The sequence below is a fragment of the Panthera pardus genome, unplaced genomic scaffold (assembly GCF_024362965.1).
Source record: "Panthera pardus isolate Hobbes unplaced genomic scaffold, ASM2436296v1 HiC_scaffold_11, whole genome shotgun sequence".
NCBI classification, from domain to species: domain Eukaryota; kingdom Metazoa; phylum Chordata; class Mammalia; order Carnivora; family Felidae; genus Panthera; species Panthera pardus.
In genome coordinates this window covers 51,233,440-51,257,697 of record NW_026526666.1, presented here as the reverse complement: position 1 = coordinate 51,257,697, position 24,258 = coordinate 51,233,440, and the positions used below count along the sequence as shown (strand labels likewise).

The following is a 24,258-nucleotide window of genomic DNA, read 5'->3' as shown; positions in this document are numbered from 1 at the left end:
TCTTGCATTCTGACATGTACCAGATTTTGTCCTATCACAGATACATTTACCAAGGTATGTTTGATGGTGAAAGCCTTTTCACCCAACAGAACTCTCACAATAGTTTGTGAGAGAGCTGTTCACTCTTTGCTTCGTAGACAAACCTGTCAGAAAAGCTAACTTATACTAAGTTTAGATCATTTCTTACGGAGCAGAAAGAAAACTGAAGGAGACTGTGGGACAGCTTTTCCTGCTTAGCACACTCTTACCAATAGGAGAGGCTGACAATGACAGTAGGAACACTGGCTTGAGACCTGCTTTCAGCACTGCCCACAAAGGTACAAGAAGTACCAGAGACATTGGACACATTTTGGACATTGCCTTACACCCACCGTACACCCTCTTACACCCACCTTACACCCTCTTACACCCACTAGGGGGCGCACTAAAAACTTACTTTTCTGTGGGGACTACTTGCATCAGTCTCTTAACCTCTCCAAGCTTCAGCTCCCTCAGGATGGGGAGATGTGAGGACTAAATGTGACAATAGATGTAAAGTTTCTGACTCATGGTATGGCCCAATAAATGATAGTTTCTCCCTATCACTCACCCAAATATACATTAGAATAAAATATTAGAATAAATATTAAAAATAAATACATTAGTGTATATATATGTGTGTGTGTGTATATATATATATTGTATATATACATGTGTATATAGTGTATATATATGTGTGTATATATATGTATATATATGTATATTGTATATATATATACATACACATTAGAATAAAAGAAGTTCATCTAGAAAGACCCAGCTGGCTCCTCAGATGGCAGTTCTTTGGGATTCACAGCTTGTCTCCTTGTGACGCAAGGCCTGTTGGCTCTGGAAAAAAAAGAATTCTGGATCTCCACCCTCCCAAAATTGTTGACCTGATGTCTGCTGTTGATGTTCCACATCAGAATATACCACAACCTTGCAATTAGACAAGCTGCTTTCCAACATTGGGCCAGAGAGTGACTGGAGATTCCAACTATGAAACATGGTGCCCCCTGGTGACCAGTTGTCTCAGGCTTGCCAACAGAAGGAGCAGGAGTAGAGGGATCACTAGTCAAGAGCCTTGGATTCCAACCTCAGCTCCTCCATCTATCCCTTGAGAGCCCTTAAGCAAGTCACTTCATGTCCCAGACTCAATTTCCCTATTGGTAAAATGAAATGTTGAATGAACTGTTAAACTGTAGAATCCTGCCTGGTTCTAAAGTTCTGTGATGATATTCCATTAGATCAAGACCAAGTATAATCTGGAGGTGATGTATTACATGCATTATTTGCAAACTTTATGTTATTATTTTTTTAAAAAGCCAAATTGCACTGTTTTCAGTTGCTTCAGGAGACTATGTGCCCAGCTGGATAAACACCTGTTTTCCTTTTGGCTCATTGAGTTTTTTGTTCTATGGACCATGTTGGACAAATTGTGCCCATTTTCAAATTGGTGAAGGAGACCAATTGCCTGAGTGATGTTAACCTTTATCCTAAAACTTGAGCTTAATATTTTATATAAGCATAACTTGTATGTGTATGTGTATAAGCATATGTGTATGTGTATACATATGTATACATACACATATATATACACACATATTTATACATACATATACACATATGTATAAATATGGGATACCATATTTATTTCTCTAACTACCTTAACTCCACCTTCACCTTCTCAATGATATTTTCAACTCCAAAATATGGGATGTGGAGGGGAAAATGCAAGGGTTTGGGTCCAGGCCCTTCACTACCCTCTAGGAACCTTCACTCATCTTTCAGATCCACATCTCTGTTCACTAGATCACTGCAGTGTGTGGTGTGTGGAAATGAGCTAGATTTCCACAGCAGTCCCTAGGAAGTTCATTGGATCCAAGATGATTTGGCATTTCCTCCTTCTTCCAGCACTCTCCCATAGGATTGAAGGAGATGGCTGATGTGTCTATGAAGGACAGTGAGAGGAAGGTAGTGAGGGTTGAGTTGCAAGGTGTTTTTTTCAATTAGGGCTCTATTTTCTCAGTTATCAGAGTAAGACTGAAGCCCCTTGTGTTCCTGTCAAGAATGGGGAGCTTTGTGAGCACAGTTAACTCTTGAGGAGTGCCCTAAGGGGTATATGGTGTGAGGGTGGATAATAGTCCTATCTCTGGACCTACAGAGGAGATAGGGAAGGATAGAGTGATAGCTAAGGGAATTATCTTCTCCAGTCAGCTTTTGCTTTAACTTATCCTTTTTTTCTCCTGTGACAAAAGGCATGTTTATTTTTTATTTTTTATTTTTTATTTTATTTTAATTTACATCCAAGTTAGTTAGCATATAGTGCAACAATGATTTCAGGAGTAGATTCCTTAATGCCCCTTACCCATTTACCCCATCCCCTCTCCTACAACCCTTCCAGTAACCCCTGTTGTTCTCCATATTTAAGAGTCTCTTATGTTTTGTCACCCTTCCTGATTGTATATTATTTTTGCTTCCCTTCCCTTATGTTCATCTGTTTTGTCTCTTAAAGTCCTCATATGGGTGGAGTCATATGATATTTGTCTTTCCCTGACTAATTTCACTTAGCATAATACCCTCTAGTTCCATCCATGTAGCTGCAAATTGCAAGATTTCATTCTTTTTGATTGCTGAGTAATACTCCGTTGTATATATATACCACATCTTCTTTATCCATTCATCCATCGATGGACATTTAGGCTCTTTCCATACTTTGGCTATTGTTGATAGTGCTGCTATAAACATTGGGGTACAAAGGGCATATTTATTAATAACAGTTCAGAATATCACAATTTCAAAAGCACTCACTTTAATGCAAACAACAGGCATATAAGATTGACTGTGGTGTACAATTAAAATATTAACTTTCTTGGTTCTTGCCAGAACACAAAAATGTCTTCTAGGGAAAGACTGAATGTGCACCCAAAAGAGCCCTCAGCAACATGGCATTCATCTGGTGCATTGACCATGGTTTAAGATCCAGTCCTGGACCTTGTGGATCCAGAAGGGCACCTAGGATAGGACCTGCATTAATCAAGTTCCCAGAGACTGAAATATAAAAAGCTAGATGTTCATGGATTAATTTATAGTGAGGAATGCAGCTGTTGGGCTAACTAGGAGGCTTGAGTCAGCAGATAGGAACATTCTCTCTCAGCATGCTAATTATTTCAGAAGCCAAATTATAATCAGAAGGCCAATTTATTCACTTAAAGTGAAAAACATAAATTTTAAGTAAACCAGATGTTCCTGTTATCCCAGTCTCTCCTGAAAGATAAACTTCACAGGAAACGAAATTATTAGGAGATGGCTTGAGGGGCAGGGAATCAGAGAAAGGGGCATTTGGCAGTCCTAAAATGTGTCTTTTAGCAGCTGCACCCATGAAGGAATAGCCTTGCCAAGAAAATGGTAATGCTTAAGTCTCACGGGTTAAACCTTTTTCTCCCTGTACTAGGCATGGACGGGTACTGCCATTGCTGGCCTTGGCAGCTCTCCATTTTCATTGCTTCTGTTTCCCATGGTCCTTATCCAAACAGGGTTACAATACAAATAATTAGTTTTCTGCTTACTTTCTGGGATCCCTCCCAAATGATCTCAATTGGAATTCTTGCAATTCCAAAACTCATTAGTCACACATTTATAAACAGTGTCTTACTTTCCTAGGACAGATGGCTAATCCAGTTCATGAAGTGTGGATTTTACTAGTTTAGCTCTTGAAAATCTCACTTTTGATTTAATGAGCAGCATTACACTTTCTACATAAAAAGTTTGTGTGTGTGTGTGTGTGTGTGTGTGTGTGTGTGTGTGTGTGTGTGTGTATTTCACAGATTTAAAAATGGAGATTCAGAGGTGCTGAATGCCTTGCGCTGGCTCACACAGCTAGTAATTGGTGGGGCTGGAACTGAAACCTAGATCATCTGAGTTCAGATTCCACTCTTGTTCCATTGGATGTAATTGAGTTTTCTACTGCTGGAAGTTTCATTTTGAAACAAGAAAGGAAAATCAATGTGTCTTTAAGAATTAGCTTTAAAAAATATTAACTGATTTTTCCCCTAAATGGTGGGTTTTTGTGGAGGCACAAAAATATGCAGTGCAGCAGATGAGAAGATATAAATAAGTCATTCGGATGTAACCTGCTGCTACAGGAGCCATAAGGTCCAGGCACAAAGATCCAGCGACCTTGTTTGAGACTACACAGTAAATGGATGTGTTTCTTTACAGAATATGAGTGTATCTGAGGCAAGAGGGAAAATCCTCCACTATCTAGTGACCTTGCAGGAGGTGGCAGGGGGGAAAGTCACAATGCAGAACATCACAGAACACACCTCCTGGACCTGGATCATTCCCAGAACTGGAAAGTGGGCTGCAACTGTGTCTGCAGCCAACTCAAAAGGCAGTTCCCCGCCTACTCGTATTAACATAACGGACCTGTGTGAGGCAGGTAAGTACCAAGTTTCCTTCAATTAGTGCCTGTGGGAAACTGTATCTTACTTACCTCATATCTCCCACCGGCTCAGCCCAGGGCCTGGCATGAGTAACACAGGAGTTTGGAGCTAACAGCCTTCAGAGGCTCTTTTGCACCCGGCCTTGGACAAGTGAATTAACATGTCTGAACTTCAGTTTCCCCCTCTCCAAAGTAGGGATTATATTATCTGTCTTGCAGCTCATTGTCAGATTAAATAAAGACTAATATATAGTAGGTGCTTAACAAATGTTAGGAAATATTAGTTACATTAAATTGAACACTAATATTTGGCTAATTTTTCTAGGAGCAAGAATAGCATGTGTTTTCAAGTTCTAGAAAACAATATTCTACACGTAAGCATATTTTAAAACCAATAGTGTTGAAATTCTGGCTGTAATGAAATCATAGTAAAATTTTTCTGTACTATAGCTCTTTATTACACAAATTTAGATATGTACCAATTATCTATATTGAAAATCTCCCGACTAGCTATACACATTTTACAGTTGCATGCTCTGAAAACTAATTTCTCAAGATAAAAGCCTATGATTAGTCAATAAAATGGATATAAATGCTGTTTCTCAAATCTGTATTATAAATAGATTCCATGTCAAGATCACTGGCCTAACTTTTCCAAAAATGCCTAATAAAACTATAATTAAATCCTTTCTTAAAATCCAGTGGAACAATCTTATCTACATGTGAGTCTAGCAATCATCATTTGAAAGAAGTTTCTACTCAAACATGATTATTTTATATACACTGTTAAATCTTAGTTATATATCTTTTCAGTCATACAGCCATAAACATAGAGATAATAGAGTAGCTAAAAATAACTAGAAGAAAATACAAATAAATATAGATGTAACTTTGGGTTGGTATAGGAGTTGGGAATTGCTCTTAGCAGTAAGGGGTTGCTCTTACCAGAGGTCTGACTAGAGTGTCTTTTATTAATTCTCTCACATATAAGAAGTTCAGAGGTAGACAGCTCAGGGCTGATGTGACAGCTTGGTTATTCCAGGCTCCTTCTTTCTGTTCCCTCTGCCAAGTTGGCTTCCATCCTCAAGATGGAAGTGGTCCAAGATGGCTGCCAGAGCTCTAGCTACTTTCTTCTAGGAAAAGAAGGAAGAGAGGAGGGCCCTCACCCTGAGGAGCTTTGTTCCAGGTCACACAACACACTTGGAGTCATTGACTCTGCCTGATCACCTGGTCACAGGTGCAAAGGAGACTTAGAAATATACTCCAGGCAGCAGTGTTCCCTTGCTAAAGATGATGAGGAGAGAGTGTTTGGGAGAATGATAACTGGTAACTGATAACCTCTGACAAATGTGGGTAGGTATCTAAGGCAGAAACCTGAAGGAAAAGATGAATTAACTGTATGGAGAAAAAGCTCAAACTGTATGCATAGTAAAATAAAAATTTTTTAAACACCACAAACAAAGCTTTAAAAACGTAGATAGCAATTTGGGGCACCTGGGTGGCTCAGTCAGTTAGATGTCTGATTTAGGCTCAGGTCATGATCTCACTGCTCCTGAGTTTGAGCCCTGAGTCGGGCTCTGTGCTGACAGCTCAGAGCCTGGAGCCTGCTTCAGATTCTGTGTCTCCCTCTTTCTCTGCCCCTCCCCTTCTCATGCTCTCTCTCTCTCATAAATAAATAAACATTAAAAATTTTTTTAAATAAATGAAATGTCTTAAAATGTAAATAGCAATTTAAGAAGTGTTTATATCACATTCTCAGCAAAAGGAGATTATCTATCTATCTATCTATCTACCTATCTATCTATTTTTTCAAATAAATAAGTGACCAGGGGATATGAACTGGCAACTCTAAATAGAAAAGTAGCAATAAAGATGTGAAAATATGTTCAACCTAACTAGCAATCAATGACATGCAAATTTTGAAAAAACATGAGAAACCAAATCACACTGAGAAAGAGTAAGTAGAGTTAGTATAACCCATGTGGGGAGTGTGTGGGGAAGAGATATGCTTGTAGCCTGCTGGTGGGTATGTAAATTTGTACAACTTTCTGAAGACATTTGGCCGTATGTAACAAACTTCAAATACTAACATATCTTTGACCAAAAAATTTTACCATTAGAAATGAATCCTCAGCAAATGGTAAGTGCTTAGAAGTGTAGGCACAAAGATGTTTGTGGAAAAATTTTTGAAATAGTGAAACACCACAAACAACCTGTTAAATAATAGAGAATGGACTGGCTTAATGTATTATGACTCTCACCTGCCTAATCCCACACTAGCATTAAAGTGATATTCTAATTGTGCTTTTATTGACAAGCAAAAATGCACATAATAAGTAAAAAGCTAGACTTTTTGTAGTATGTATGGGATGGTGCTATTTAAAATATGTATTGGGGTGCCTGGGTGGCTCAGTCAGTTAAGCATCTGACTCTTGATTTCAGCTCAGGTCATGATCTCATGGTTCATGAGTTTAATTCCCACATCAGGCCCTTTACTAACAATGTGGAGCCTGCTTAAGATTGTCTCTCCCTGTCTCTCTGCCCAGGCCCCACTCACACTCGGTCTCTCTAAATAAATAAATGAAATGAAATAAAATAAAATAAAATAATAAAATATGTATTAACGGGGTGCCTAGGTGACTCAGTTGGTTAAGCATCCAACTCTTGGTTTCGGCTCAGGTCATGATCTCACAATTGTGAGATCGAGCCCCAAGTTGGGTTCCTTGCTGGGCATGGAGCCTGCTTCAAATTCTCTCTTTCCATCTCCCCCACTTTCCCCACCCTTTCTCAAAAAAAAAAAAGAAAAGAAAAAAATGTATTTACATGACTACACATTTTTTGCATCTTAAAAAAAATCTAGTAGAATGTATATGAAAATGTTAACAGAGGTCATGACTGCATCATAGGATTACAGGTGATTTTCCTTCTCTTTTGCTTTTTTTTATAAGTGTATTTATTTATTTTGAAAGAAAGAGAGAGAGAGAGTGAGCAGGGAAGGACAGAGAGAGAGAGGAGAATCCCAAGCAGGCTCTGAGCTATCAGCACAGAGAGCTCAACCTGGGGCTCGATTCATGAACTAAGCTGAAACCAAAAGTTGAATGCTTAACCATCTGAGCCACCCAGGGACTCCCCACTTTTGCTTTCTATATTTTTTTTAAAAATTTTCTTCAGTAAGTACTGCATATATAATTTTTAATATACCCTGTGGGGGTAATTGAACTCATACCACTATTTAGTATCCTGCTGTTGTTAAAATGTAATATATCAGAATACCTTCTTCAAATGCCACTGCAGTTGGGTCTTGAGGATATAATCTTGGTGAATTTTCTGGGCCTGTTCCAAGTGTTTTATTTATTTATTTTTTTAATGTTTATTTAAAGAGAGGGAGAGAGGAAGAGAGGGCACACACTCAGAGGAGGGACAGAGAGAGAGAGAGAGAGGAAGAGAGAGAATACCAAACAGGCTCCATGCTGTCCGTGCTGTCAGTGCAGAGCCCAACGTGGTGCTTGATACCACAAAGCTGAGATCATGACCTGAGCCAAAAAAATCAAGAGTCTGATGCTTAACTGACTGGGTCACCCAGGCACTCCTACAGATGCTTTATTTAGATTTGGTAACAACTTCTCTAAATGACACAGTCATTATGTTAGAGTTGGCCTCTACTTTATTCATTCAGCAGTCATTTATTGAGTGTATACTACATAAGGCAGCTAGAATCCAGCAATAGGTAAAATATACTGTTGAGGTCCTCCAGTTATATTCAGTCATGGGGGGCGGGGGCAAACAAAAACAAATAAACTCTGGTACAGTGTAACAAATGTGAGATTAGATGGATGCACAGGGAGCTCTAGGAACAGAGAAAAGCTGAAGCATGGGCTTGAAGAGAATGCCAGGGAAGGAGGTAACATGTGACCCGAGCATGGAGAGCTCTGTGAGCCAGGTGTGGGAGTGGAGGTGTGTGGGTGTGTGGGTTTATTTTAAAGTGAGATCTCAGAAAGCTTGTAAGCTGAGAAAAAGACTTGGGTAGGGAAGAGTGTGAGGATTAAGGGGAGAGAGGGACTAATTAATGGAATGAAGTCCCTGGGGAGGTGAAAGATGGTGGAAAGCAGTGACAAACAAAACACCTGTTTCTCTCCTCTCAGACTGGATAGGTGTTAAAAAAAGGATGAGGCTCCATACAGATGAACATGCAGGGGAGGTAAGATAGGACAGTACTTGAACTGAGCAATAGCGAAGAGAGTTCTGGTCCTGGAAATCTTGGAGTATCAAGGATCTATGCTTCTCCTAAGACCACACCTGAACCACCCAATACCCTGCACGTCCCAGGTGACATAGAGGACACACTGGCAAATTACATGGTCCCACCCTTGAGCGCTCTTGTCTCACACATATTCTGAATGATCTGTAGGGATAACGTACTATGATTTTGTCTCCCTTTCTTTCAGTGTATGTTAATGTATACTCCTCACATACAGAGCTTTCCTTTTAGGAAAGAAAAATAATACCCCCCACAGGCAGAATTATGTTGATTTTGAGAAAGTAGGGAGAGCTTTGTTGTAAAAAAAAAAAAACACCTGCCACAGCATTGCCCATAAAGAAGCACAAGAGTGATTTTGTTGGTTTATGATGAAAATCGAATGTGTGCTAAACCCATAAGTCAGCAAGTGAAAACGTATTTAATATTTCAGACCAGTCCCTGTACTCAAGTATTCTCAAAACTATGGGAAAAGTCAGAAGCCAGTACAGGGGCGCCTGAGTGGCTCAGTCAGTTGAGTGTCTGACTCTTGATTTCAGCTCAGGTCATGATCTCACAGTTCGTGAGTTTGAGTCCCACATTGAATTCTGTTCTGAAAGTGGAGCCTGCCTAAAATTCTTTCTCTCCCACTCCCTCTGCCCCTCCCCTGCTCTTATATGCTCTCTAAATAAATAAATAGACAAATAAATAAAAAGTTTTTGACAGAAGCCAGTACAGTCATAAACAGAGACCCATACAGATGTCAGAGACTGAGGCCCCAGGAGGTGAAATAACCTAGCCAAGATCAACAGATCCAATTAGTGGCAGAACTGGACTGGAAAACAAGGCCACCTGTCTCTTAGATGGGTACTTATTGCAAATACCTTATGAACCTTATAACTCTGTTCAGAAGTTCTCAGGGAAAAAGGAGATGGGAAGTTGAATGATTGAGGCTAAAGGAATAATTCTGAAAGGTGATAGAAAGAAGGTGAGTTGTTATCAGAGTTCTAAAGGAGAGAACATGCCCTGACAAACATCATGGGAAGGAAATTCAGGCTGGTTCCTGGTAAATATGATGAGTCAGGCAGAGCAATGCCAAGTTGATTTGCCTAGCAAATTCCAGAGAAAGCAGTGGTCAGAAAGGGTCTCTGGCTATTTTAGTCCATCACCTGGCAAAGGTACTGGAACCTATAGGTGCTCAATAAATATTTACCAAATGAATGCATTTCATTCTCAAAAAAAAAAAAAAAAATCATGTGGCATAGCCAGGACATTGATAACAAGGCAAATGAATATAAGGGAACCCCTACTGGGGGGTTCCAGTCCCTGACAAGATGGCCAATACTCAGGGTATAGGCCCTCACCACCAAGCACAGTACTGAGGATGCCATTTGAGGGACAGGATAGATGGCTGAGTGCAGTGGGGAATAGTGTTGAAAGGGAGTGCTGAAGTAGCACTTTCTGGTTTCACTCCTTCTTATCACTCATGTTGCCCTGATATGATCATTGCTTAGACATTTCTACTATGGAGCAGGGAAGTCCAGAGAGCAGAACAGGGTAACTTCAGAGAAGCCCCAGCACCTGGCTGTGGAAGGGAGCTTAGAGCAAAGACTGCCTCTGAGCTGGCTGGTCCTTGAGATTTCTCCTGCCATCTACCCCATGGGCCTGGCAACTACAAAAGAGAGTAACAGTCCCAATCCCCCATGCAGAGCAGTGCCAGCCATTAAGACATGAGTACTGGGTTCTGGAGGTACTAAGTATACCTCAGGGGAACCTGAGGACAGGTAGAACACAAGCTAAATCACTGTAGACTCTCTGGCCTGGAACTTTCCACCCTGAAAAGCTCCTCCTCCCCACCTGAACTTACTTGGAGAAGCACAAACTACAGTGAAGCTTTCACTGTCTCCCCACAGAAGGATAAAGGCCAAGGCTGCAACAGCAACCCAAGAAAATAAGACATCCCAAAGGAGAAAGTTAGGAGAAATCTGAGGGGCACAAATTCCGGGAAAGAAAGGCAACAACATGTACCATAGAAAATCTCACTAATGCCACAGAAAGAACAAGAATTGAGAATAAGCATAACAAATATCCTTAGAAAGATTAGAGAGGCTGGTAGAAACATGAATCAGTCAAGTCAGGTGGTTATGAAGAAGCCCCAAATGAAGAGAGTCAGTATGGAAAGTTTAATTGTTGAAATAACACAGCCAATGCGTTGAATCGCAGAAAGGACTCAAGACCGAGTGAGTGGAAGTTTGGGTGAGAGACTTCCAAAAGGCATCAAAAGCCAGGAAAGAAGTTGAAAAATGAGAAAACTTAAAAAACTGAAAGAATAGGAAGAGAAATTATGACAACTACTTAAAAGGAGTCCCAGGCAGAGAAAAAACTAAATGAAGGGAAAAAAAATACTTGAAAATATTTATTAAAAAATCTTACTGTGTGTACTGCTCTAGTACAGGACGTCAGTAGTGGGGCAGGCTATGCATATGTGGGGTCAGGGTACACAGAAAAGCTCTGCACCTTCCACTTATGCTGCTGTGAACTTAAAGCTTCTCTAAAAAATCAAATCTGTGTTACAAAAGTCTCTGAAAAAAAAAATTAGTAGAAGGTGGAGGATAGAGAGGTCAAAAAAAAAAAAAAAAAAAAGAAAAGAAAATAGTGCAGAATGATCAACAGATTGATCCCAAGAATGTAAAGATGGATAAATATCAGAAAAATGTATTAATGTAATTCATCACAATAATAAAAAAGAGAGAGAAAGGGGTATGTTTTTAACAGATACAGAAAAGTATTTGGTGAAAAATATTTTTTAATAAATAATATTTTACAAAAATAAACCTAATTGGAAACTATGAAGAAACTAAAATGTTTTAGGTTTTTAAAGACTTGCTACCAAAAACCTTCAGCAAATATCATCTTAATAAAGATACATAGGCACAGTCTCCTTAAAATTTGCAACAATGAAAACATAAAAGGAAATAAGAGATTTAAAGATTGAAAGGAGGTGATTTTTTTTTTGGAAAAAAAATTTTATGCTTATTTCTGATAGAGTGCAAGTGGGTGAGGAGTAGAGAGAGAGAAAGAGAGAGAGACAGAATCTGAAGCAGGCTCCGGGCTCCGAGCTGTCAGAGCAGAGCCCAGTGTAGGACTCAAACTCATGAACCGTGAGGTCATGACCTGAGCCAAAGTCGGATGCTCAACCAAATGAGCCATCCAGGTGCCCCGGAAGGAGGGGATGCTTAAGTGTGCAGCTAATAAGATTACTAAGTGCAGAGTTCAACAAAGGCAGCAGACAAATTATTAGAACTAATTAGAAACTTTAGCAGTTTACCAGAAATAAGAATGACACACACAAATGGTAGAAAAAGCATTAGAAAATAAGATGTTATTTAAATAGCAGAACACATGTATAAAGTGTCTAGGAATTAGCCTGTAACAAGGAATGCATAAAAACCTTAAGGAGCTATTTTTAAAACTCCATTGAAAGATATAAAAGAGGATCTGGGGCACCTAGGTGGCTCAGTCAGTTAAGCGTCCAACTTCGGCTCAGGTCATGATCTTGCAGTTTGCGAGTTCAAGCTCCATGTCAGGCTCTGTGCTGACAGCTCAGAGCCTGGAACCTGCTTTGGATTCTGTGTCTCCCTCTCTCTGCTCCTCCCCCACTCATGCTCGCTCTCTCTCTCTCTCTCTCTCTCTATCAGAAATAAACTTAAAAAAAATTTTTTTACAAAGATATAAAAGAGGATCTGAAAAATTTCAATTAAACAGCATATTTATGAATGGAACAAATTAACATTGGAACACCATCATTTCACCTTGAATTAAACTATAAATTTAACTTAATTCCAATAAAAAATAACAGCTGGAATTTCTGGGGACTCTGATAAACTGATTCAAAAGCTATATGGAAGAATAAAGTGTCATAAATATCCTGGACCACTTTGGAAAATGAAGGGCAAAATGAGGAGGAGAATTTACCAACCAAATAGACATCACAAAGCCTAGTAGTGTGAGCACTGTGTTCTCACAAAGAAGCTGACCCCAGACATAGACCCATTAAATATATGGAACTTGGTGTATGGAACTTAGGGATAGTATCCATTAAATATATGGAACTTAGGGATAGTATCACATTTGGACAAATTGACTCAAAGTGTGGAAAATATAATAAAATCTATTCCCCTTAATAATTGTATTCCCTTAGCTATATTTGGATTAAAAACTTAAATGTGGCAGGTAAAAACCAGAAGCCAAGAGGAGAAAATGTAATTGAGTATCTTCATGATCCCAAGATGGAAGGATTTCATAAACAAGACTCAAAATGCACAAGCCAGGGGCACCTGGGTTGCTCAATAGATTAAGCATCTAACTCTTGATTTTGGCTCAGGTCATGATCTCCCCATGTCAGGATTCTCCCTCCCTATCTCTCTGCCCCTTCCCCATTCGTGAGCACACTCTCTCTTTCTTTCTCTCTCACAAATAAACACTTTTTTTAAAAACTGCACAAGCCATAGATAAATTTACCTAAATCAAAGTAAATATTTATGTGCAAACATATCATAAAGTTATCAGAGACTTAAAAAGCTGAAATATATTTCTAGTGTTGAAAGCTCACAAATGATTGATATCTAGAATATAAAACCTATTTCTGTAAATCAGAGAAAAGACAGGAAACTCAACGGAAAAAATGAGTTAAGTATATGAGCAGGGAGTTCACAGAGGGGGAAGTCAGAATGCTAGTAACATATGAAGAAAAGCTCAGCATCATAAGAAATCAGAAAGCAAAAACAAAACCGTAGTTAAAAACTGCTTTGCATCTACCAGATTGGCAAAAATTAGAAAGTCAGAGATACCAAGTATTGGTGGGGAAATAAGAATCCTTACGCTTTGCTTTTCTTTTAAAAAAATTTTTTTAATGTTTATTTTTGAAGGAGAGAGAGACAGAGTATGATTGGCGGAGGTGGGGGTGGGCGCCCAGAGAGAGAAAGGGAGACACAGAATCTGAATCAGGCTCCAGGCTCTGAGCTGTCAGCACAGAGCCCGACGCAGGGCTCAAACCCACAATCTGCAAGATCATGACCTAAGCCCAAGTCAAAGCTCAACTGACTGAGCCACCCACGCGCCCCTCCTTATGCTTTTCTTGTTGGAGTGTCAACTGATTGGCTATTTTAGAGATCACTCTGGCTGTGTTTAATGAAATAATACATGTATTTATACTTGAGCAGCTCTGTGCAGATATATCCAGAGACACTCTTGGGACAGGGACACATGAGAATATGGAAGAAATGTTCATTGCATCCTTGTTTGTGTTAGCAAACAGCTGGAAGGAACCGCCTGATTGTCGCTTGGACAGAAAAAGATTTGAGGTAGCTGTCAGAAGGAATAAGCTGGATTTACATGTAGCAGCAGGATGGACATATCCCAGAAATATAATATTAAATGGGAAAGAAAAAGTAAGAAAAAGCATTATATTTACTCCCAGCACATTTCATGAAAATACAAAGCACAAACACAAAGCAACACTAATTTTCAAGGATACGTAGATATCTAAATAAACATATGGGAGGTAGATTAGAAGGATGCATATTATATTCATTACAGCAGGTACCTTTGGGGAATGGAAGATGAAGAGGAAAATAATAATTACACAGGGTCCTTGCACTGATGCCAATTCAGATTTGTTGAAAACAAATATGAAGTCCTTTTTTTTAAATAAAGTTCATTTTGTTTATTCTGAGGCGAGGGAAATGGGGGAAGGCAGAGAGAGGGGGAGAGAATCCCAACCAGACTCCTCACTGTCAGTGCAGAGCCCGACACAGGGCTCAAACCCACGAACTGTGTAATTATGAGTCCAAATCAAGAGTTGGACGCTTACCCAACTGAGCCACCCAGGCACCCCCCCGCCGCCAAATCTGAAGTTCTTAAAAAGAAATTGTTTTTTTGGAAAACTTTGCTGGGATGAGTTGTTTTTTATATCTTTATCCACCTGTGAATTTGTTTTTGTCCTTCCCCCTTTTCCCCATTAAGAGTTGTTGGCTCCTCGTCAGGTCTCTGCAAACTCAGAGGGCGTGGACAACATGATGGTGACCTGGGAGCCCCCTGGGAAAGCCGCCCCTGCTGTCCAGGAGTATGTGGTGGAATGGAGGGAGCCCCATTCCGGGAGTGACACGCAGCCCCCTCTAAACTGGCTGCGGAGTCCCCCCTACAATGTGTCCGCTTTGATTTCAGGTATTTAATTGTTCACCTTCCTTTTGGAGAGTTACTAAGCTCACATTTTTTGGAGGAAGTCACAGGTGGGAACCCAGAACCTTCTTCAGTTTACAGGCAGCTGCATAAGAGGAATAGTAATGACCTAGGGTCCTTCAGGACAGCACCTCAGAGTATACCACTGCAGGCATAGAATACCAACTGATTGACTAAAATCTCTAGTGTTTATGGAAAATTCACGTGCCTGGCACAAAGCCGTATATGCCAAATGCATCATTGAACCAAACAAACATGGCTGAGAGCTAAGTAGTAATCGGTCAGTGTGATGGGCACCTTTCACTTAGGGGTTTAGGTAATTCTCAGAACAATCTTATGTAGCAACTACTGTAGTCATTGTACAGATGAGGAAACCAGGAGATCTTTCATTACCAATTCTGCTGCATAGTATTTGTGTGATAATAAATCCAGAATTATCTATGTGATAATTAGCATCTCTAGACCCCAAATCCAAATCCGTCAGTAGTTACAATCAAGTGATAGAAGGCATCTGAAAAATATATTAAAATGATTGGACAGAACTTAGTCAATGTCACTTTTAGGAATAAGTTCAGCAGAGTAGCTGAAAGTCCAGGTTCTGTGGGTTTAAGTCCTGGCTCTGTCACTAGGCTGTGTGACCTAGGGCAAATTATTTAACTTCTCTTTATCTCAGTTTCCTTATCTGCAAAATGGGCAAAATAATATTACCTACCCCGTTGGGCTATTGTGAGGACTAACTGAATTGATGTAGAGAAAACATTTTGAATAGTGCCTAACACATTTTAAGTACCTGATAATTTAGCTGTCATTGTTGTTATTATATGTGACAGGGCTAACATTCTTACAGGCTTGCAAGCTCTAAATTCTATAATATTTTTGTTACACCATGGCAACCATTACACCTGTCCAGGAGGATGTACATGCCCTGCTTACGGAGACAAGACAGATGAAATAAGCAGAGCAGAACATGTGACAACACGTGAGCTAGTCATTAACTGTGTGCCTCTTTTATACTGTAGCTGCTCAGATTTCTAGTGGGTTGCATTCAGTTTTAATCACTACACTTAAAGACAATGTTGTCTAGATAACCCAGTGAACATCAAAGGAAGATGAAAACAAGTCATTGGAGGTCTGGAACTTTTAATGTGGGAACCATTTAGCCTGTAGAAGAGAATTCTAGATGGGGGTGGGAGGTTTGATGGCTGTTGCTGGCTTTGATGTATACGTGAGAAAGAGTATGTGTCCTTTGTTGCTCTGGAGAACACAACTAAATCCTCTATGTGGAAATTATAAGGCAGATGTCAGCTCAATTTTGAGAAAGAAATTTCCTTACACATGATGGTCTCTAATAAGACAATTGATTGGCCCTCAGAGTGGTGCATTACCTGTCACTAGAATTGTTGAAATAGGACCAACTTCCCTTTAGGGCTGTTATGCCCATCAAATCAAATGTAACAGTGTAACTCTAAACTGCTACAAAATTGTAAACGCTTACTATAAACTATATTAGGATTTACCTCTGTGGGATACTTTGAGCCCTGTGGTCCCTACAGTTTCTTCCTTTTAGAAATTCTATAATATTACCCAAATACCATAAAAGAGATGACAGGAGAGAATGTTTTTCATATTTAAGATATTAAATTATTTTTAAGCACTTTATAAATACTCATTTGAATGAAATCAGTATGATATTGGGTGAAATAATTTTACTAATTAAAGTTGTTCCCCTGCTTGAAAATATTTGGTTAGCTAGTAGTGTTGATGTTACATTCTGGAAATAAACACTTAACAAATTAAGTAATTCATACTTATGAATTCAATATGGCGCTCTCCAGTCAGTAAGGTGACTCATTGCCTTCGGATCCTTACCAGCCTTTTCTCATCATCTGGCTAGGGCAGAGTTGGGTGTTTTGGAATATATCCTGAAGGTCAGAATACCATCCGGCTCCTAGATTATAGGTTTATGGGCCCAGGCTAGAGACCATCAGCCCTGTCTTGTGTGGGTAAAAATGGTTCTGACCATATAGATCCACTCCTTATATAAATATGTAGATATCTATCTGTAGATGTCTAGAAATACCTTCCCTGCAGCCTAGGCTATTTGGGTCCCTCTTTTGCATGCTCCCACTGGACTTCCTCTATGATCATTCTTCATTACTGATCATTTAATGTTTGTCTTCTCCCAAATTTAATAGGTGAAATTAGCTTTCTGCAAAAAATCCACCATAGCTATAGTTTAAAAACATGGAACGGAGCCTTTGTCCAAGGGTGCCAGGTATATATGTATGCACGGGAGTAGTGGGAAATAGGCCTGGAAGTTGGGGCCAGACTATAGAAAGAAATAAAAAAACTTAGGAATGTGGACTTTGTGCACTGGACAGCAAAACTAAGGAATTTGGAGCTAATGATTAGGGTGTGTTTGTGTAAGAATTAGCCAATAAAACAGGGGTCCTTAAGGTCAGAACCAGGGAACAAGCTTATTAGGGCTCTCCTCTGCATGCAAAGGGAAAAGTCAACTAAGTTATGGATCCACATTTTCTTCCCTCCTCCACTAAGGGTGGGCTATTCACAAAAAGAAGCCACAGCTTCTGATGCAGCAGTCCCAAATCCTCTGCCCTGAACTCACATTTTGCACGGCAAAATGCAGTGATACTGTTTGCCTAATGAGCTCTTCTGGAATTCCCACAGCTATACACAGGCACAGTGGTTGGCCAGATGCTTCCAGGACCAGCGACAGCAGCCAGGCCCTAGCCCCTCCCAGATGAAATATGATTCCTTATTCCTTGTTGCCCTTTTGGCTCCTGGGTCTGCATGCCACTGTGAAGAAGCTTTGGATGACTGGACTAAGCTCACTGTGGCCTTTTCTCTGTATCACCTGGTTCATGAATATGAATGGGAACTCACCATGGCATGAGTTCGGATCTCCTTGTGGTCTCTTCCAACAGTGTTGGTTACACATCTGAGGTTTCTGTAGGGCACTTGCTGGAATGTTTAAGGAACAATGGATTTTCATATAAGACACACCTTATTTAGTAAATTATTCTGCGATACAAAATTCCTCTTCCCCCAAAATAAAATGTTAAAATTGTCAGTGTAGGGGATCAGATCTGCGTTAAACAATATGGGAGACAGCCCTTACTCTGACCACATAATCCTATCATTGCCTAGTAGGGATTCGCTCTCTTTTCCCTTTAAATTTTCATTGGGAATTTAAAGATATGTCCTGGGCAGTGTCTATGAGAAGGGCCTTTTCTTTACAGGAAGTAGAATCTAAAATTCATGGAAATAAGGAATTTTGACGGGAAAGAGCAACTCGCCAGCAAACTTCATGACTCACAGAAAATTGCAAAGTGTGGCATTTTAAAAGCTAGGAAGGGGCAGTAATGTTCCTAGGTATCCTCCTCATCTCCAGGCTGTCAAGCAAATGAAATGTGACTGGAGCATAGAGGGGGAGGCGGGGGGAGGAGGGGAAGGAACAAGGGGTTGGATTACACTGAGTGTGCCCTGGTTAGAATGTGCCATCCCGCTGCCCTGTCAGATCCCCAAAAGCATCTGTGGAGTTAGAAGAGGGTTCAGGTTCAAAACAACAGTCGCACTTCTCTGCAAATAGCAAATGATTTGCTTGTAGAAGTCAGTGGGTTTTGCGGGGATTTTTTTGTTTTCTGGTTTTTTCCTTGTGAGTTTTGTTTCAAAAGCAGTCTCTGTGGTTATATTTAAATCTTTGTTGGAAATGGAATAGCTTTTGTTTCCTTAATCATGTTGACCCCGGAAAGAAGCTTCAGGTCTGCCTGTTGGCTCACCTTGAGGTGAACTTGAGAGGTAGGAGCAGTTGCTTCCAGAAGCCAGCAACTTGGCAAACAGGATGCTGAGATTTTGTGACTTAGGTCATCCCTTCACCCTCAGTCCAGAAATTTTTAAATGTCTCCCTTTAGTGACTCACATGTGATGCCAAACCTGTTGTAAGAACTCCCTTTTCCTTGCAGGGAACATAAAACCCTACAGCTGTTATGAAATCTGCGTGTGTGCACTGTCGGGGGACCAGAGAGGATGCAGCTCCATCCGGAGTAACTCTAAGCACAAAGGTGAGCCTTGGAACCTTTTGCCAAATTTTACTTTAGTTCAATAGTTTGGAGTTAAAGGGTGACAAAAGCTTTCTGTGTTCTACTTTGCAGCACCACTGAGTGGCCCCCACATTAATGCCATCTCAGAGGAAAAGGGGAACATTGTAATTTCATGGAACGAAATTCCAGCCCAGGAGCAAATGGGTTGCATCCTCCATTACAGGATATACTGGAAGGAACAGGACTCTAATTCCCAGCCTCAACTTTGTGGTATGTGTGAGGCACAAATGCAGTGGGGCCTTTCTTATTTAGATGTTGGGAAAACACAAGTATGTGCATGTGCATACATACACACAGGTGCTAACACTGTGACTGGCACATAGTAGGTGCTCAGTAAATATTTGTGAAATTAATTGAGTGGAAAAAAATGGAAGATATCTAAACACACACGTACACAGAGTTACTATATGTTATGTGCCAAGCAAATGGAAGAAATGAAGGTAATGGACTAGGCTCTCAAGGAGCTACTCACATGGGGAGATATTTCAAAAAGCAGTAACAGCTGGGGTGCCTGGGTGGCTCAGTTTGTTAAGTGTCCAACTTCAGCTCAGGTCATGATCTCATGGTTTGTGGGTTCAAGCCCCACGTCGGGCTCTATGCTGACAGCTCAGAGCCTGGACCCAGCTTCAGATTCTGTGTCTCCCTCTCTCTCTGCTCCTCCCCCACTCGTGCTCTGTCTCTCTCAAAAATGAATCAGTGTTAAAAAATTTTAAAAAGAAAAAGCAGTAACAGCCCATCAGTACTATTATATAGACCCTTGAGGTGTGTAAGGGATGAGTTAGAACTTCTGAATCCCCCACATTTGCAAACACTATCATAGCATATTATTTTCTCCTTAAAATGGGTAAAATACAATACAGTTAGGTAGCTTCTTATGACCCATAATTATTCTATAACTATAAAAATCTAAAGCAATTAAATTCTGGCTAGAACATTATCTCAAATGATTTCATCTCTCATTATGTAGCAGCTCCAAGTCACTTGCCAGATATGATGTTCTAATCTTTGATTTATTCAGAGTTGTTACGGGTTTTTTTCCTGGCTTGACCTTCTTTTTATTTCATAAGCAACTGGCTTTCTTTCAGGAGCATTTATCATAAAGAAGCAACATTTTTTAACTAACTTGAGAATAAAGAGAAATAAGGAAGCAATATTTTTATTCCTTCATGAGAGCTGTTAGGTCCAGGAAGAATGTAACCTGAGATGTGAGTGCCAGAGAGCTGCCTGCAAGATTGATTTTTACCTAGAAAACTTTAGAAGTTGGTCCTTTCTCTTGACCTTAGAAAATCTTCAGTATTGCTTTTCTGAAAGTTACGACTTTTAATGCTAGTTAATTTTTATTATGTAAATACAACTTGCACATAGTAAAAGCACTTAAATAGTTCAGAAAGATATAAAAATGTAAATTATCCCTTCCTCCATACTTAGGCTGTTAGCAGTTCTTTACATGCTCTTCCACAAAAAAAACAAAACAGAAAAATTAATGCATATATTTAGGGTAATCATCTGCATTCTGATCTACACTTTGCTTTTACCTCTCAATAATACAGGCTGGACCTCTTTCTGCATCAGTCCATATGGATTTGCCTCATTCTTTTTTAACAGCCCTATAGAATTCCATTATAAGGCCTCACAATCTGTCAGTTAATCCACCACTGATGAACAGCACATATCTTTGAACAGAACCACTTTGGGCCCGTCAGGGTCAGTTATTTCTGAAATGCACCCCAGAACATGACGAATTGATTGACCGCTTCCTGGGCCGTTTGGACACCCCCCACTTTGCATTTTAGCAGAATTGACACCAAGACGTCTGTTTACAATCAACATGGTCAGTTGGTTCTTAGAGCTGCTTTTGTACATGTTGAAGAAACTACGTATCTTATTTTACCACAAATCTGATGAATCTGAAGTTTATATAAGGGCATTTTAAAATAAATTAAAAGGAGAGGAGGTGCATTGACAGCCTGGAGCCTGATTTGGATTCTCTCTCTCTGCCCTACCCCCACTTGCACTCGTGCTCTCTCTCTCTCTCTCTCTCAAAATAAATAAAAATTAAAAAAAAAATTTTTCTTAAGGAGAGGAGGTGCAGATTCAAAGTCCTATTTCACACCAGTTTAAATTAAGTTTTCCTTTTATTCAGTAAGCATTCATTGATGAATTAGACCTGTCTGTCTTCAGAGAGCTCAATCTACCAAGGGAGGTGGAAAAGCACACAGAGTGATGTAACCGTTGTAATCAAGGACTGACAACTACCTATTGTATTTGGCAACTAGAAATCATTGGCAAAGCCACAGGTGCAGTCTCCAGAGAGTGGTAGAGGGCAGTAGGTTGAGGAGGAGGGAGAAAGACACCAGAGAGAGAGGCATTACAAACCGAAGAGGAGGATGGAGAGCCAACGAGGAAGGGGGCCCTGTCCTATGTGTCTGGGAGCTGTCCACTGGGCAGCAGCACTGTGGCCACACGCAGAATGCAGTTGGAGCACTCTGCCCTTCCTGAGCAGAGGGGAGGGCTACACCTGGAGCGGAGCATCCGCATTTTAGTGCCTCTCTCAGGTGGTTCCGGTTCACAGCCACTCCTCTGAAAATGTGTTGATGCTGCCATGTGCACCAATAGCACATTTCTCTACTGGCACACATGTTGGGTTTTGTTACTACTTGGCTGTTTTTGTCAACAGACTCTGAGCATCATGAAGGAGGAGGCCAGGGCAATTTGCTCACCATTGTCTCCGCGTACCAGGCATACAGGAGTGAATACTGCCCTACTCTTTGTTACACCAATGTAGATTGTTAGGTAATAACTAGTTTCCAGTAACAATGCGGCTGTTTTGTCTGGTACCACTTGACTTTCTTACCTGCAGCCTTTCAAATGATTGGCAACTATCCCATCTTCCTAAACTGGTGCCGCCTCATTTAACCACCCTGAGCCTCAAGTTTCAGCCCCCCAAGGATTGAATGCCCACCTTTATCTCTGCTGGTGATCACAGCCCAGACCAGGCAGCAGAACCGGAATTTCCTGCATGACTTCTTTCTCCCATTACTCAACCAAGTCTGTTTTGCTAGCCAAACTGAGGGAGCCATCACCCTCCTCACTGCTCCCTCCATAGAGTTTCTGTTTTTATTCTCCAAGTATACATATGTGTGTGTGTTTGTGTATAAACTTTTTTGGCCCAGCAAACCATTCAAGACCCTTCCCTTCTGTTCTGAGGTCTCATTTCACTCTGAGTTAAGGGTGCCTTCACACGGTCGGATGGTTGACTCTGATGCTCGCTGATGCTTTGCTGCAGCAAGATGAGAGAAGGTCTCTCCAAAATTAATTTTTTAATCCTCTGCCGTAGGAATAAAGACAGAGTTTTTTTAGTTTAATCACATAGTTTAAGTCTGTGCGAATTCATCAGGTTAGAGTAGGCTTGGAAATTTTCCACATGGTACTTTTTCTCAACAGGATGTTGAATATAGGGGTACCTAGGTGGTTCAGTGAAGTGTCTGACTTCCACTCAGGTCATGATCTCACAGTTTGTGGGTTTGAGCCCCACATCGGGCTCTCTGCTGATAGCTCAGAGCCTGGAGCCTGCTTTGGATTCTGTGTCTCCCTCTCTTTGCCCCCCCCCCCGGCCCCCCACATGCTGTCTCTCAATAAATAAACATTTAAAAAATTAAATTTAAAAAAAGGATGTTGAATATAGAAATTGCTCTGATAGTCACAGCTGTTAAGTGATGTGCTTAGGCCCCTTTGGATGGATATTACAGGACTCCTTGCTGGTCACCCATAGTAATCAGGGGTGGGGGGAGTTAAGGGCTCTCTCTGTTTTCTCCACTAGCTGGTGAACTCTTTGAGGCAGATTCTGTGCCTTTGTATACTTGGTGACTTATCCAGAGCGCAAGCTCAATAAATATTTGTGACTGTGGAAATAAATTTAGCAAACAGGAGCATTGTCTGACCTGCCCTGGGGTTTTTGAGCTGGTAACTGAAGTTGAGGCTCAAAAGTGCTGGGTTCAAGTTTCCACTTTGATCACCCACACAGGTGCATGTCAGCTGAGGGAGCCAGCAGGTTACTCCTGCCAAAGTTCTGCCCTTGATCTTCTAGTCTTCCTGCCTCGCAGCCCTAGCTTTTGAGAAGTCAGTCCAAACCTTACACCCAGCAGATCACTGGAAAAGAAGATTGCCTATGTACTACAGGAGGGAAAAAACATCAGCGTGTTGCTCAAAAAACCCAAAATCTTCCCTGCTGAGACTCTGCAGGGGTGTTGAGAGTGTAAGGGACTGATAACCTAGTTAAACTGCCAAATAAATCCAATGTACGTGCCACTGATCTCAATTTTAGATTTTATGTCAGATTGAAGCAGATCATCATGTTAAACTCATTAAGACCAGTATCTAGAACCTACCCCAAAAAAACAGAAAATCAAAATTAATGTTAAATGTCTATTTCATTAATTGCCTAACTTAGCTTTCTTAAAAATTCCACTGAAAACAATTGGTGTATTTAATTTCCTCCCCAAGAGTTCTCAAATATATCTAATAAATGTTGTAAACAGTATAGTCATAGGAAATAAAAGGAATTACTACAGCTGAGTAATTTCAAAGCAGAATGATGAAAGTTCTTTCAAAAGATTTTGCCACAGAAAATTATTTTGGTATGTTGTAGAGTGAGACCTCCGTAAATGACAGTGTCTAGGGCCTAGTAAAATATTAAGTACTAATGAATTAGTAGTTTTAAAAAATTAGTTTTAAAACAGCAGTGTGCTTTTCTCTTTCAAATTAAAACATTAACAACAACGAAAATAAGTAAAAGCCCACATTCAAATAGTTCCTGTAACATGTGCCTTTCTTCTTTTATCTTTATCCTCCCTTCAGAAATTCCCTATAGGGTATCCCCAAATTCACATTCAATAGACAGCCTGCAGCCCGGAGTAACATATGTCCTGTGGATAACAGCTCTGACAGCTGCTGGTGAAAGCCCCCCAGGAAACAAGAGGGAATTTCATCTGCAAGGTAGGAAACAACTTTAAAGATGGCACAGCCACCCTGGATTCCTACCTAGGTGTATACTCCCACTATGTTTGGCATGGAGATTATCAGATTTTCTTTAATTCATTAATTACTTTCTTGCTGCTCCATCTTTGCACTTGCTGTTTCCTTTAGCTGGACTGCCCTACCACTGCTTAGAGAAAGTATCTACTTATTTTTCAAAACTCAGC

At 40.3% G+C, this 24,258-nt stretch overlaps 1 protein-coding gene across 2 annotated transcripts in view; it reads left to right on the top strand.

The window, feature by feature from the left end:
- Window positions 1-24,258, top strand: part of IL12RB2 (interleukin 12 receptor subunit beta 2) — a 78,189-nt gene that overhangs the window by 40,801 nt on the left and 13,130 nt on the right. For both annotated transcript variants that reach the window (XM_053894164.1, XM_019448932.2), the window contains exons 9-13: window positions 4,240-4,459; window positions 14,721-14,921; window positions 18,920-19,018; window positions 19,109-19,267; window positions 23,915-24,052. In XM_053894164.1, the coding sequence (XP_053750139.1) occupies window positions 4,240-4,459; window positions 14,721-14,921; window positions 18,920-19,018; window positions 19,109-19,267; window positions 23,915-24,052 (817 nt within the window). The remainder of the gene's footprint in view (window positions 1-4,239; window positions 4,460-14,720; window positions 14,922-18,919; window positions 19,019-19,108; window positions 19,268-23,914; window positions 24,053-24,258) is intronic.